The following is a 14,458-nucleotide window of genomic DNA, read 5'->3' as shown; positions in this document are numbered from 1 at the left end:
CCTCCCTCACTTTCCTGGTTGACTTCAGGACCCCCTGACTGTTTCTCAACCTCCTCTCCTGACCTCTGCCACCCCTCCCTCCAGCCATTCTCCCGGAGCCACGCGGGTGGAATTCCCGTTCCCTCAGCCCTCCCAGCTCCCCATGTGCCTCTCCTGGACTCCTTTGTCCTCCCAACCCAGCATCTCCCATGGTCTTCTCATTCTTCCAAGGCTAGCCCAGGCCTTGGGGCCATTAAGCCAACTGGTCCCTTCCCTCAGCCCCTCTCTTCCTCTGGAACTCCACCGTGGGTCAGCCCAACTCTCTCCTTCCTTGCTGGTGTCTATAGTGCAGAGATGAAACCCATGGTGGCCAGAATGGTGCCACCTCAAATTCTTCATCAGTGACCCCAGCGGGGCCCTCAAAACTGCCGGGTACCACCTGTTAGCTCTCTTGTCCTCACTTGCCCCTTTTTTCTCCCTCACTCCGCATGATAACTACTTCCAGCCTTTCTCATTTGTCTAAGTCACCTGCCACAGTGCCAGGAGATTCTCTCTCCCTACTTTGTAGAAAAAACAGAAGCCTCTGCTTCCTGGGACTCCTTGCCCACATCTCCACCTGTGACAACGAATAGGCGGCCCCGCCTCCCATGTGAGCAGGCCAGTTTGGCATCTCTCAGCTGCCATTCCCCATCCACACCTCGCCTCTTGTGGGGCTTGGCGAGCACGGGAGGTGGTCCCGGCCACTCCTCCCCATCCCCTCTGTCCTCAGCAAGGACAGGTGCTGTTTGACCTGGAGGTCTCCCCGGCACATGCAGCGTTTGCTTTGTATGGAAACATCTTGTGATACACAAACACACTGGGCAGAACAAACAAAATTAAACCCACAAACAGGCTAGGCTTTCCTTGACTGCATAGCATCCGGGGTTGTGGCTAAACTCTGCTTTCCGGCAGGCGCTGTGCAGCGATCCCTGGATGGAAGAACGCATTAACCTTGCTTAACCCACATTTTCTTTTGTTCGATGGCTTCAGAATGTTCAGTGGAACATTCTGGTTTCTCTACAGTGCAGATGATGCTGTGTGGGGAAGGGGTCACATGGAAAAGATGTCATGAAGAGAGTTAAGAGGCCCAAGGCAGCTGAACTACACCATGCATTTCCCTTCTTTAAGCCACGCAATCAGGACAGAGAGAAGAGTCACAGAAGCTTTGCAGCTCGAAGCCTTGCGCCACCTCTGGAAGGAAATCAGACCAGCAGGACGCACCAGAGAGGCACTCTCCCTGCGGAGCAGGAGAGCGCCCGCAAGTGGAAGGGATTCTAGGCGGGCAGCAGCAACAGAGGGGCCCTCCGCCTCCAGGCAGCTGACCGCCCACAGCCCCCTCCCACCTGCCCTGGGCGCTGCTCCCCAAGGGCACGTTTGGGGCCACCACCCACCTCGGGACCCTCCTATCTCAGGAGAAAAGAGTTCATGGCCCAGATGAGACCCAAACTCGGAGATGCTGCCCCACAAAGAGCTGAGGTCTCTGAATCTGAGAAAGAGACGGGCCTGGAAGGGCAGAGCCCCTCCCAGTGACTACGCAGCCTGGACAGTGGCCACAGGCCCCAGGCACAGAAATGTGAGAGAGAAGGTAGCCGCGGGGACTTGGCGAAGCAGCACCGGATCCAAAGACGGCCCGATCGGCAGGCCAGCCCAGCCCTCTAGGGCCGCTGTCCCTATGGGGCCTGCCCCACTGCCCTCTGATGACTGTGCAGGGTTTCCCTACCGATGTTCTCCCCACTTGGACCCCACGGCCCTTCCTGCTGTGTGGTTTGTTAGGATTTGGACTTAACTACATATGATGGTTGGGGCACTGGTGTGGGGGTGGTTGTGGGATGGCGACAATGCTAATCATGGCAATGGTGGCAGAAGTGGAAGGAGAAGAGGGGATGGCGACATGGGGTGGTGGCTTTAGCAGTCATAGGAGCAGTGGTGGAAGCTACAGTAGTGGCACCAGTGATGGGACAATGGTGGTGGTGGTGGTGGTGACACTGTCCAATGGTGGTGATTGTCACGCAGTGATGGCCGTGGTGACTGCAACAGTGGTAGGGCAGCGGCGAGAGTCTGACAAGGGCAGGGCTGTTAACTGGTGGTGTGATCCCGCTGACATTTGACAGCACTGGGACTAGCACCACTGGGGACAGGAATGACACTCACCTTCTTGGAGATGATGCAGACTTGCTCGGCTGGCAGGTAGTCAAAAGGGAAAATGAACCTCCAGTTAAAGTTGCCTTCACCTCCCAGGGACCGGTAATGCACGTCTGTCTTTTGCTTGTGTTCTTCAAAGCCAACCATCCAACTAGACATACACATTTTAGAGAATATTGTGAATTAAGGTTTCCACCCCAAGGTGCATCCTCAACGTAAACAAACAAAGGGTTAAAGTCAATGAACTTAGTAAACGATAAAGAAAAAATAATCCCCAAGAAATCATGATGTACCAAATTGTGCCATAAATGTTAAAATCTTCTAGCTTCTCCCTCGAGGGACATCTTCAAACTTTGTAAGTTCAACTCAAAAATTAATGCAGAAGAACTCTGGTGAGGGAACAACTCCCTAAAGGTGGGGGCCACTCCCATAAGACCCCTCCCTTTCTTGTTCTCCCCTTCCCAACGACAGGGCTCCCTGTTTCCCAACCGAGCACCATCCCAGGGGGCGCAGGGGTGACGCCGTGGAGCTGGGACCTGGGGGGTGGAGGGTGACTCCCTACCCTTTCACATAAATGTCGCTCATCTTCTCCCCGGTGATGCTGAGGTCGTCCAGGAGCACATCCTTGGTGTTCCAGATAATACAGCGCAGGAAAAACCTGCAGAGAAGGTGACTCAGAGTCACGCGGACTGAGAGGCCAAGAAGTCAGCTCAGCCAAGAGTCTGAAGCTTGCCTGGCTGGACAGCCGGCCAGGCCCATACAATGGTGAGGTCTGAGCCACCCAAAGCCCAGCCCAAAAGCCACCTCCTGGTCCCACCCGCCACCCTGCTCAGCTCTGAGCCCAGGCTGGGGGACATCACCTTTTGGCTCTCCGTGGGGTGATGTTGAAGGGAGGTCCCGGCCGCCCCAGGGCCTTAGGAAACAGGTCGACCCACATCTGCAGCTTCCCCTAGGGAGACACAACCCGGCTGTCTTACCACCCTCTTCATGCAGCCAACATCCCCCGACCATCTGCTCCGTGCCAGATGGTCAGCACACAGGACAGAGAAATGGCCCTGCCACGCAGAGGCCCACCCCCTGTTGGGGAGGGGCCTCAACAGGACTACAGGGCCAACCACAGGCGGAGCCCACCACCCCTCCGGCCGATGACTTGGGCAGTGCCTGGAGGTCAGGGGTCAGGGCAGCTTCCTGGCGTGGTGACGTGGGCTGAGTTTCAGTGTGCCAGGTGGAAAAGGGGAGAGGGGCACCCCAGCCGAGGGAATGGTGCGTGCCCACAGTCATGGAGGGTCAGACAGCACAGTTTAGTCATAGGGGGCTCAGGTTTTCCACGGCAGGAAACCACACTGCCTGCCAGCCCTCACCTCCCTCCCTCTCTGCAGGTCAGCTGTCATCACTGCCCCAACTTAACAAAGGAAGGAGCGGGGGCTGACGTAACTTCTTCAGGTTCAAACGGCTAGAGCATGGAAGGGCTGATGTCTCAACACCTGCGGTGCCACCCTGGGGAGCTGGTGGCCACACCGCCAAGGGGAGGAGAGCTCGGTTTGCAACAGCAGTGAGGATGCTCTCTGGGTGGCCACAAAGGCACCTTCATGGCTGCCTCGGCCGGTCTCTGCCTGTAGCCTTTTCTCTCCTCCTCCTGCTCCAAACCCCAGCACTGAGCTCACCTGCTCCAGGAAGCCGCCCATCTCAGCCCCGGGCCCGAGGTCCCTCGGCTCACCCCACCTCTGCCTGGGTGCGTCCCCGGCCCTCCTGAGGACTGCTCTGCTGCTCTGTCACCCGGACCAGTCGCCCTGCCTGAGATCCCCACTGCAGCCAGCGCAGGGCCGGCCATCTGGGATGTCACTGACCGGTGACGGAGGAGGACACCCGGGGCCTGGCTGAACGAGCTGCCCGTGTGCACAGCAGAGGTCTGGCCTCACGGAGATGGAGGCGGCTCAGGCCCGTCCCCCAGGCCCTAAGGGCTGCAGGGAGGCCGGGGGAGGCCAGGCTCAAGAGGTCCCCTCGCAGGCCACCAGTGGTGACCGCTCACACTGTGGAGAAACAGCGCAAGGAGGCATTCGCCAAACTCTGAGGTCCCCATCAGTGCCTCTGGGATATCCACGCTGTCCCTAGGGTCAGGGGCTCTGGGGCCCGAGGATGGGGGTCCTACCTGCTCGATGTCCGGCTGCAGGGGGCTATAGAGGGGCCGGGACTCCACGTGCTCAGGGACCAGGCCCTGCTGCTGGAGGACGTGCAAGGCCAGACGCTCCTCCACTGGGCCCAGGTGTGGGTTCGGGGCCCTGCCAGCGTCTGCCCCGGAAAGAGGAGACAAAAAAGTTGCCAGGGCTGAGTGAGCAAGAGATGGCAGGACTGCCTGGGTGCCTGGGGAAGCTGTTAACTCCGCAGCCTCACCCCAGCTCAGACACACTGCTTCTGGCCGTCAGGCCCTCACTCTCTGTAGGGGAATCCTTGTTGTCCACAAGTTCCGGGCTTAAAATTCAGATTCCCCATCGCCATCATCTCTACCATGCCTCTTCCGTAAGCTCTTCTTCCTTTTTTCCCACCAACACAAATTTTCCCCGACTCGCCAAAGCCCACCCCTTCCAGGAAGCCCTTCCTGACTGCTCTCAGCTCTGAGCCTCGGCAAGCTCTTCTCCCAGATCAGGCATCTAAACGCTCCCAGTACTCCTCTGGATCATGCAATCTCTTGCATTAGGAGCAGAGGCTGAAATGACGGCAGTAACAGCGAACACTTATAAAGCAGGAGCCAGGCCTTGTTCTTCAGAGATATTAACAGGTTTGATCCACAGAGTAACCCAAGAAGATAAGTGCTCTCATTACCCTCGTTCCACAGACGACAGAGATGAAGCGTGGAGCAGTCCCGCAGACCAGCAGCAGGGCAGCGGAGGTCACACGCTCATTAGGAAAGGCACATAATTGAATGTGAACACCCCTCCCAGCCCCCTCGTGCTTCCCAGGTACACCTGGCAGGGGTGGGTCATAGGCTGGTGCTGTGGGTGGGGTGAGGACACAGGGGTGGTCCTGGCCCTGATAAGCCTGGCCAACCAACCAGCACAATGAACTTGGAGCCCCCATGACAGAGACCTGGACTAGGGGTAGGAGGGTCAGGTGTGCCCATGTTCACCAGCGCACACACACACACACACACACACACACACACACACACACACACACATTCATCCAGCAAACCTGCCCTGCCCATTTTAATAGATGCCACGAAGGAAGCAGCATAGCATCCGAGAAGGACCACCGGGCCAGGAAACTGGTTCTTTCTGTTCCTAACTGGCTGGGTGACTTTGGGCAGGTTGTTAACCACTCTTAACCTAAACGGCCTCATCTGACAGGCAGATGTCAGGCCCCATCAACCTCGGTTTCTGGCTTTCCTGTCCTACGAATTTATGACCATGAGCCCTGGTCCTGGTGCTTAAGCTGCTCACAGGCTAGCAGAAGGAAATGAGACCACCCCTAAAACAGACCATGTTCTACAGGAAGAGAGTACAGGGCGGGGTGAGGGCCTAACAGAGAGGAGCCTGGCTCAGCCATGACCTCGGAGAGTCAGACAAACAGAAGGAGGGGGATCTGGGATGGGGGAGCCAAAGCCTCATTCGCCTTTTATAACCTCAGCACCAGGTCTGACGTCAAACATCTCTGAAACCAGCAGGAGGTGAGGGGCCAGCTGGACCTGTAAACACCTCTGGGGAGTCTGAGCTGCTCTGGGTGGGCAATGCGGGCCTGCGGGCATCTCAGACATGCGGGGAGCACATGGCAGGACCCTCCACGTGAGCATTGAGCAGACCCAGGGGCAAGAGGGGGGCAGCAGGGCTTCCTGCCACCTTTTGGATGTATCAGGTGCAGGAGCTGTGACTCGGGGCTCGGAAGGTTACCGTTAAGGTCCAGCTGGCAGGCTAGTGCGATGCAAGGAGAAAACTTTCTCAGTGGTGGGCTGTACCCGAACTCTGACCAGTCTGATCACCCAAAGCTAGAAGCAGACCAGTCCTAACCATGACCCCGACCTTGGTTTCAGACTCACCCTTCATCTTGCCCTCAGACGGGCCCCATCTGGCCTTGGACTGAGCTCTGACCTTGAACCACCCTGCCCCCGGCCCTACCTTGACCTCTCATTTTCACAACGATGTCCCAGGTAAGCACTGGTCCCAAGAATACCAAGTGCAAGTTTAGCCCGTCTGTGCTGCCCTGGAGAGACCCGAGACCACAGCGCGCTGGTGTGGGTTGTGTCTGGCTGTCCTGTCCGGCAGGCCCCTTTACGACAGGGGAGGGCCAGCAGGAGAGGAGGCGGTAGAGACACAGCTCACCTATCTCTTCAATGGTGTATTCTTTATCCTGAAACACCACGCGGTCTGTCCGGTACACGGGGTCCTTGACTCGGTGCTGCTGGCAGAACAGGTGGAGGAGCTGGGAGGGGCGGAGCTGATCCCTCCACTGGTTGGGTCCAGAGCTGAGGCCCAAACACAAGACAGAGATGAGACGTTCCGGGACACCAGCGAGGGGGAGGGGCGTGCAGTGACCCGTGTGCCCACCCTCACGGCACTGCCCCGCCTTCACTTTCACCGCAGGCACCCTGTGTGACTGCTCATCATGACTAGGGAGCCCATTTTACACATGGAGAAACTGAGGCTCCGAGACAGAAGGACTTCCTTACATACACACGGAATTGCAGCATAAATGCTTCCCAGGGAATCAGCCCCAAACAAGACCCCCGTGGGCAGAAAGTGGGCGGGAGCTGTCCACACGTGGACACCTTAGGGCCCAGCGGGGCGTGTGGCTGTGTCCCTTCTCCCTTCCCGCTCCAGGCCCCCAGTGGTGCCTTAAGGAGAACTGGATTATAACAACGTGAGAAACAGCCATGTCCTTAGAGTCAGACAGGCAGGTTGAAACCCTAATCCCAAAACTTACAAGCCTGGGCCTCAGTTTCCTTATCTATGGAGTGGGGACAAAATCCCGACTGGCTGAGCGAGCGAATGTCTGAGAAGCCCTTGGCCCAGGCCGGCACACGGTCAGTGCCGGGGGCTCAGGCCTGGGGTCGCTGTCAGAGAGCAGCCGGCGCCCATGCACCTACACGCAGTAGGTCTGTGGGAGTCCGCAGCGAGCCCCAAACTTGGACAGCAGCCTGTTCTCCAGATCGATGACTGTCTCCCCGATCTTCTCGTCCTTGGAGAGGAGGTCGTAGTCATACAGAGTGACCTTCAGGTCCTTCTCCAGAGGCAGAGTGCAGGTCAGCTCGAACATCCTGCGGGGTGGGGATGGGCCCTCGTCATGACGGCACCAGCTCCCGGAGGTCACCAGACACAGCGGGAGCTCCAGGGGGTGGCAAGGCTGCAAGCCGTCCCTGGCCTCCTGCTCCCCTCTCAGAGTGGCCTGCAGCCCACTCTCCTCGGGTCTCCTACAGATCTCACAGCACACTGCCCACTCCCGGAGCTGGGCTGGTCTCAGTGTGAGTGAGTGTGTGTGTGTGTGTGTGTGTGTGTGTGGTTTTGCCAAATAATCTGAGCTAGGCATAGAGCAGGGGCCTGCCTGATGGACCGTAGAATGAACCAATGAATGGGCAGAAGGTTAAAAGTGAGGTTTCCACCAGGACATCTGAAGACAAGAGATGTGAAACTCCAGACAGGTGCCAGAGCTCTGGAATTTACCAAGGGGATGGCCTGGGATCCACTTTCGGGACTCTTGGGGCCTCACCCCGACTTCCAGAGTTGGGTAGAAAGAGGATTTGTGAGATTTCTTTGGAGAGAGTTCCTGCTGTGTTCCGAGACTCCCCCCCCCCCCCGCTCCTGTGGAGGTCAAGTGTGGAGGTGTTACCCCTTCTCCCCTGAAATGAGTAATGAGTTCTCTGCAGGCGGGAGACACAAGCCTGGCACCTGACTCATAGTCGGGGAGGTGCGAGCAGCCTGCGGCAGAATGTGGGATTTGGGGGAGGGTGTTGTTTGGGAGGAGCTATGCTCCCATCCTGGCGGGACACCAATCACACTGCTTCCTGCAGAGGAGGGGGCACTGCCCACCAGAAGCCCAACTGGTGCAGGGGGTGGGGGGCACCAGCTGAAGGGACACCTGCCACTTCCCAGGAGCTACATTAAGAGGGCTCAGGGGCTCCCTGGAAAGCCTCCCCCGAGAAAGCAAATATGGGTCACCCAGAGGGGGGCCGGACAGGGCACAGCCAGCATTTGAGATGGGCCTTCTAGGATCCCAGTTCTGGCCCTGCACGGGTCAGGACCAGGCTAGGGGGGCGGCCAGGGGGGCCGAGGTGGGGACACTGGCAAAGCCCCTCCTCCCCTCCACACACTCCACAGTTTGTACACGCTGTACCCAAGGTGAGCCCGACTGTAAGAGGGAACCGACCCCCAGCCATCCCGTGGGCCCCTGATGACACACAGACGCGCGTTCTGGTTACCAGCTTGAGACTGTGGCTTTGTGGCAGAGTAGACTGTCTGAACATGGGCAGGAAAGCTGCTGGCCTACCGCAGTTTCCACTCAGGGAGTGAGGAAGGTAACCCCCACAGGATAAATGTTTACGGGACACCGGCAGACACAAACAAAGCTAGGTTTAATTATACCCCATGCGTTGTGCTGTTCGACACATGGGTTATAGAAACAAAGAGTTTCTGCTGTGGACCGAGGGAGGCTTGACACCCCAGGCAGACCAGGTGGCCACGAGTTGGAGGAGATGGTGAAACGGAGAAGTGGGGGGGGGCATTTCCCCATTTGCTGCCCCACCTTGCCCTGGGCCCTGCCAGGCCACGTCCGCCTGTGGCCCCATGCTGACCACTGCAGCTCGCCAAACAGGGTTCTGCTCTCCCTCATGCCATCTTCCCTGCAGCCCTCCCTCCCACTTCCAGCTTGGTGGCGGCTCATCGTTGGCCAAGACCTTTTCCCCTTTAAATACGGCATTTCCCCAGACTGAGTGGGTCCTCACTGCAAGGCCGAGGGACCACAACTAACTCAACTGACAGCAGTTCGTGAATCTGATGTGTTGCTTGACAGTATCAGCACATGCCTTCTCCTACAGGCGCTGGAGAAATAGCTGCCAACCTCCCTCAAGATTCTCCTCTCTCTGACCCAAAATAAGCTCGTGTCCAAGCACCAAGCCAGTCAGGATGCCTGGGAGCTACTCCCATGCAATGGCCTCTGCTTCGTCTTTCCCTTGTTCTTAGATTTTAGGACACATTTTACTATCTTGAGTCCACATCCCTCCTTGACTTATCTGCCACAGATGAATGAGCAACAATAAAGGACAATAATTCCTAAATGCAGTGGGAAAACTGGATTAGCTCCTGAAACAGTAGAAGGGTATTAATGGAAAAATCGGCAAAATCTTAATTCAGTCTAGAGTTTAGTTAACAGTAACGTACCAATATCAATTTCTTAATTTTGATAAATGTACCGTGGTTAGGTAAGATGTTGATGGTGGGGGAAGCTATCTCTGTAACTTTTCTGTGAATCTAAAACTATTCCAAACGAAAAGTTGATCTAAGAAAAGAGAGGATAATTAGCAAATGCACGCTCTGAGTTTCCACGTGGATTTCTGACCTTCGCGGTAGTTGTTAATCTAGGAGCTTCTGGCAGGACTCAGGCCTTTAGCACCTGAGGAAGAGCTAGCTGAGGCTACACCCCACAGACATGCAAGATTCAGGGAACAGAGCTTTGCTCTGGGAGATGGGCACTTGCCAGTGGCAGCCACCTCCCTCCCACTGGGCTGTGGATTATCCAGACTGGCACCTCCACCCCAAGATCCAAACTGCCCCAACTTACTTCCCAAACACAGGCTCCAGCGTACAGGGGATGTAGTTATCCTGGTCGCTCACCGATTTCTTCCCGATGGAGATCTTGATGTAAGGATCACACTGGAGGAGGAGAAACACTCCAGTGAGACCACCTTCCCAACACGTCTCTGAGGCTTCTTCCTTGCTCTGCCTCTCAAAGAGGCAAGGTGAGCCACCATCAGCAGGCTGCCACCGGCCAGGCCAGCGGCCCCATGGTGCACACCAGCCCTGGTGTGGGCTCGTAGCCTCAGCCCCAGCACTGAAAACGGGGTGCCTCAGTCCTCCACACTCCCCGCCCACTACCCCACTGGGAGAGGGCAGGCGGGGACCAGACCCATATCCTCCAAAACACGCCAGTCTGCAATACATATGTGACTGGGCCGGGCTGGGCTCCTGTCTGTGACGTCTGCTTCAGCAGATGGAAAGGGAGAGAGACGGTCAGACTCCTTCAGCCCAGCCGTGTCTTAGAGGCCGTCGGTGGTGCCGGCCGGGGCCACCCCATTCCACCCTGTGACGGCCCAGCAGGGCAAGGCCAGCCGTGACTTCTCACCTGGAAAAGCAGGGCTCCAGGGGTGGGACGCCAGGCCTCTACCCACAGCCTGGGACAAATGCTAGGCCTGCACCCGTCTAAGGGGACAAGATAGGACCTCGCCCTTCTGAACGCAAGTGCCCCCCCCCACCCCGCCGCCGCCTTGCCTCTTTTCTCTTTCTCTCTCTTCCCAACGTTACCCTGCCCCTCCCCTCCAGCTCCCCAGAGCTCCAGACTCAAGTTCCCCACTTCACTCAGAGGCAGGACTAGAGTAAGTCGGTGAGGGCCTTGCGCAGGCACAAAATTTAAGGGAGGGCCACAAAAACTCAGTAATCAAGATGAACAATATTTGCATGTGATATTTTAAAACTTAAAATCAACCCCAACAGTCCATAACGAACAAAATATCAAAATTTTAAATAAAGACACTATAGCATTACTGATGCTTCCTTTTGCCTCAGACTCCAGCATGGCTCAGCCAGTCACTGACCCTGTCTCCCCTCCCCACCCCTCCACTGGGAGCCCCACAAAGTCTAGTCCCCACCTGCACCCTCAATGTCATTTGTCCTTACACCTTCACCTTGTGCTAAACCTACGCTAAGCAGTCGGCTCCTAAAGCTTTGCTGAGGTTTTAGACCCCTCCTAAAATACTGTGTTCTTCTCCCTCCCAGCCCATCAAAACTCATCGATCTTTAAGAATCCTGTTCCTCCCAGGAAGTCTTCCCCATTATTCCAAGATATTGTACTGACTTTGGCCTTTTCTGACCTCCTAGAACTCCACTGCAGTCACATCTCAGTTTTATACATGTTTGTCTGGTTTCCCCACTTCCTGTGAATTCCCTGGGGCAAAGATTGTATCCAAATTCTGCAGCCTATTTGAACCCTAGCCTGCTGTTTATTCTGGGGGAGGCGAGAGCTCTAGGAACGGTACCTTCCCGTTGGGGTCCTTGGGCTGCAGGCCGAATGCTCGGATGATGTAGATGCGGACCAGGCACTCCTGGGGCCCCTGGGCGGCCAGCTGGTGGAACTGTCTCGGGGGCATGGGGATGGCCGGGTCTTCCGGGAGGGGGTAAATTTTGAAGAGGCCCTGAAAAGAAGGAGGGTTCAACTTTCATTGTCATCATCATCGTCACCAACACAATCAGCACGGCGACCATGACTCATCCCTGCCAGAGTCAGCACCACAGCGAGCACGAAGCCCACTGCCATCCCAGCACTAGGGTTGTTGTCAATAATGCTGCAGCACCTCCGCGCCCACCCCCTTCACTCACCGCTGCCACTCCACAGTCTTGGGCCCCCGCTGGGTTAGAGGCATGTCCTCGAGGACTTACCTTAAATTCCCCAATGACGGAAGGGTCTTCCATCTCCTCCTGAGTCTTGCCCCGGTAGAGCTTGAAGGTGTTACAAAAGTCTGACAGGCCCTCGAAGGCCTTCACATTCTCCAGTTGTGTGTCATAGACCTGCCACATGCGGGGACGACAGAAAGGGGACAAGCGAAAGAGAGAAAGAAGAGGGACAGCAAAGAAAGAGGACACGTGACAGTGTCAAGTGAAGGAAGGGAGAGAGAAGGAAATGAGGGGGAAAGGCCATAAGAAATCAGAGAACAAAGGCCAAGAGGCGGGCAGGTGGGAGAGGTGGAGGCAGGAGAGGGGGCCAAGAAGGAAGAGGGATGGAGAAGGAAAGAACAAAGGCAGAGATTTTTTTAAAAGGAAGCAAATCATGGAGATGAAGGGAGAAAAAGAAAGAAAAAAAAAAAAAGGGAGAAAGGAATAAGAGGGGAAGACATTTGCTCAGCAACATTGGAAAACAGGGTTTTCTGATTAATCCAATATTCTAGATCCCTGACAGTCATCACATCCATGCATGGTGCCTTCTTTTATAAGAGAAGATCACAGTCAAACAAATGAATGAAAAGTTAACTGACTTTTTATTTGAAGATCAAGACAGAACTCTAGAAGATGCAGCCTACTATTTTAAGGGTTTTTTTTTCCCTCCTAACTTCTTCAGTTGAAATTTTACTTTGTTCCCTCTTTCTTGATAAGGAAAATACATTGCTTCTGAAATTAACCTCTGCTTACGACTGCCTGAGTGTCGCCCCATTTGTTTTGGGGTGTATAATGTTTTCATTTTCATTTTCTTGACGTTCCATAATTCACAGTTTTATTCTTATTTTATTTTTTGATCTAAGAGCTAAATGCGTAATTAGTTTTCATTCTTTTGTTTTAATTAACATAAGTTTTTAAGTCTATAAACATCCTCGGAATACTGCTTTAACTGTAGTTAACTTCTAACATGTAGTGTTTTATCCTTGCTTCCCAGATATTCTGTCATTTCTTTTATATTTTCTCTTTCACCAAAAATTGTCAAGAGAGAGGTTTGGTTGGTTGTTTGGGGGTTTGTTTTGTTTTTTGTTTTTTGTTTTTGTTTTTTAGTTTTTTGCTTTTTCTTTTTGGTTTTCCGCATAGAAGCTTTTGGGTCTTTTGACCTTGCCATTGCTTTTAACTTTATGGCATTAATGGCATTATAATCAGAAAACATTGTCAGTGGCATTGCCACTTTTTGAATTTTATTACAATTTTCTTCATGGTCTGTTACATGGTCAGTTTTTATAAACATGCCATAGGAGTAGTTCAATCAGGCTAACAGTTATTCCAGTCCTCTGTATCCTCACAGTCTTTTGTCCCCTTGATCTGACATTTACCGAGAAAAGTGAATTCAAATCTTCCCCTACCTACCAGTACATTTCTCTCTCTTCTGCTATCTCCTGTAGTTTCTGTTTCGTAAATATTGATATATTATTTGGCACATAGATATGACCGTTCTATCTTGGCATTGCACCATTTAGCATTCTAAAGTGCCCTTCCCTGTCTCATTCAATCGGGGGGACTTGAATATGCTCTCGTGTAATATTAAGATTGTGACTTCTGCTTTCTTTTCATTTCCATTTGCCTGACACTCATTTTCCTAATCTTTTATTTTCAACCTTTATAAATCTACTTTAGAGATAGATTTTGCTTTGAGACCTGATTTAAATTTTGCAATTAATAAGTGATTGATATGATATGTACTGATATGGCAAATATGTTTGGTCTGGTTTTATATTTGTATTATATTTATACAGTCACAGAATGTATTTATATTACATTTTCTAGTTTCAGAGTTTTGCTTTTTAAATCTTTGACCGCATGGTCTGTTTTCTCTGTGTGGTATGTGGGTGTGTGAGTGAGCGTGTGTGCGTGCGTGTGTGTGTTTTCTGATAGCTAGGATGACCTGAGTTTACGTTCTATTATTATGTCTTTAGGATTTCTCATTATAGCAATGATAAAATAATCAAATTTTATCTTCCTCCCTCTCCCTCTCCCTCTCCATCACCTAGTCTTAGACAATATTATCTATCTCAGTATTTATCTTTGTGCTACTTGTTTATAATTTGTTTATATGCCTATTATTTGATTTGCCAATTTTAAGTAATATCTGTCAATTTTATCTATCCTATAATATGGCTATCATTGTCCTTACTCTGTATCCCATCCTCTTTCCTCCTTTATCTAATTTTTATCAGTTTTATCATTTCTACATTTTCAATATATATGCTACTTACATTCTGTCCAGTTACCCTAACCTTTCCAGGTGTTTCCCTTTTAGGTCTAAGGTAAAATCTGATCACAACCAATCCTTTTGTTATGGTTTTCCCAGTTATCTCCAAGCTGAGACAGCTCCTAGATCAGCTCTAGTTCATCCCCTAGGAGTCCCTCAAGGCAGGCCTGTGGGAGCCATCCTACCTGCTCCCGGGTGTGCAGACCAGTGTGTCTGTGGCCCTTATGCTTGAAGGCAGCTTGGCTGAATGTCAATTCCTTGGCTCACCCTTCCTTTCTTTGAAGATCTTAACACATAGTGCTTTATTGTCTTTGGCTATTAAATGTTGTTGTAGAGAAACTGAAGCCACTTTGATTTCTTTCCTATTTTAAATTATTTAATTTTTTGTAGGAAAAGA

At 53.2% G+C, this 14,458-nt stretch overlaps 1 protein-coding gene across 25 annotated transcripts in view; it reads right to left on the bottom strand.

The window, feature by feature from the left end:
- DYSF (dysferlin) overlaps positions 1 to 14,458 on the bottom strand; it is a 201,759-nt gene that overhangs the window by 13,532 nt on the left and 173,769 nt on the right. For all 25 annotated transcript variants that reach the window (XM_032497799.1, XM_032497803.1, XM_032497805.1 and 22 more), the window contains 9 exons: positions 11,796 to 11,924; positions 11,396 to 11,551; positions 9,925 to 10,016; positions 7,238 to 7,408; positions 6,474 to 6,616; positions 4,310 to 4,449; positions 3,021 to 3,109; positions 2,723 to 2,818; positions 2,170 to 2,311 (listed from right to left, as the gene is read on the bottom strand). In XM_032497799.1, coding sequence (XP_032353690.1) covers positions 2,170 to 2,311; positions 2,723 to 2,818; positions 3,021 to 3,109; positions 4,310 to 4,449; positions 6,474 to 6,616; positions 7,238 to 7,408; positions 9,925 to 10,016; positions 11,396 to 11,551; positions 11,796 to 11,924 — 1,158 coding nt within the window. The remainder of the gene's footprint in view (positions 1 to 2,169; positions 2,312 to 2,722; positions 2,819 to 3,020; positions 3,110 to 4,309; positions 4,450 to 6,473; positions 6,617 to 7,237; positions 7,409 to 9,924; positions 10,017 to 11,395; positions 11,552 to 11,795; positions 11,925 to 14,458) is intronic.

The sequence above is a fragment of the Camelus ferus genome, chromosome 15 (assembly GCF_009834535.1).
Source record: "Camelus ferus isolate YT-003-E chromosome 15, BCGSAC_Cfer_1.0, whole genome shotgun sequence".
Taxonomy (NCBI): domain Eukaryota; kingdom Metazoa; phylum Chordata; class Mammalia; order Artiodactyla; family Camelidae; genus Camelus; species Camelus ferus.
Note: the sequence above shows the minus strand (reverse complement) of the source record. Positions and strands in the feature narration are given on the sequence as shown.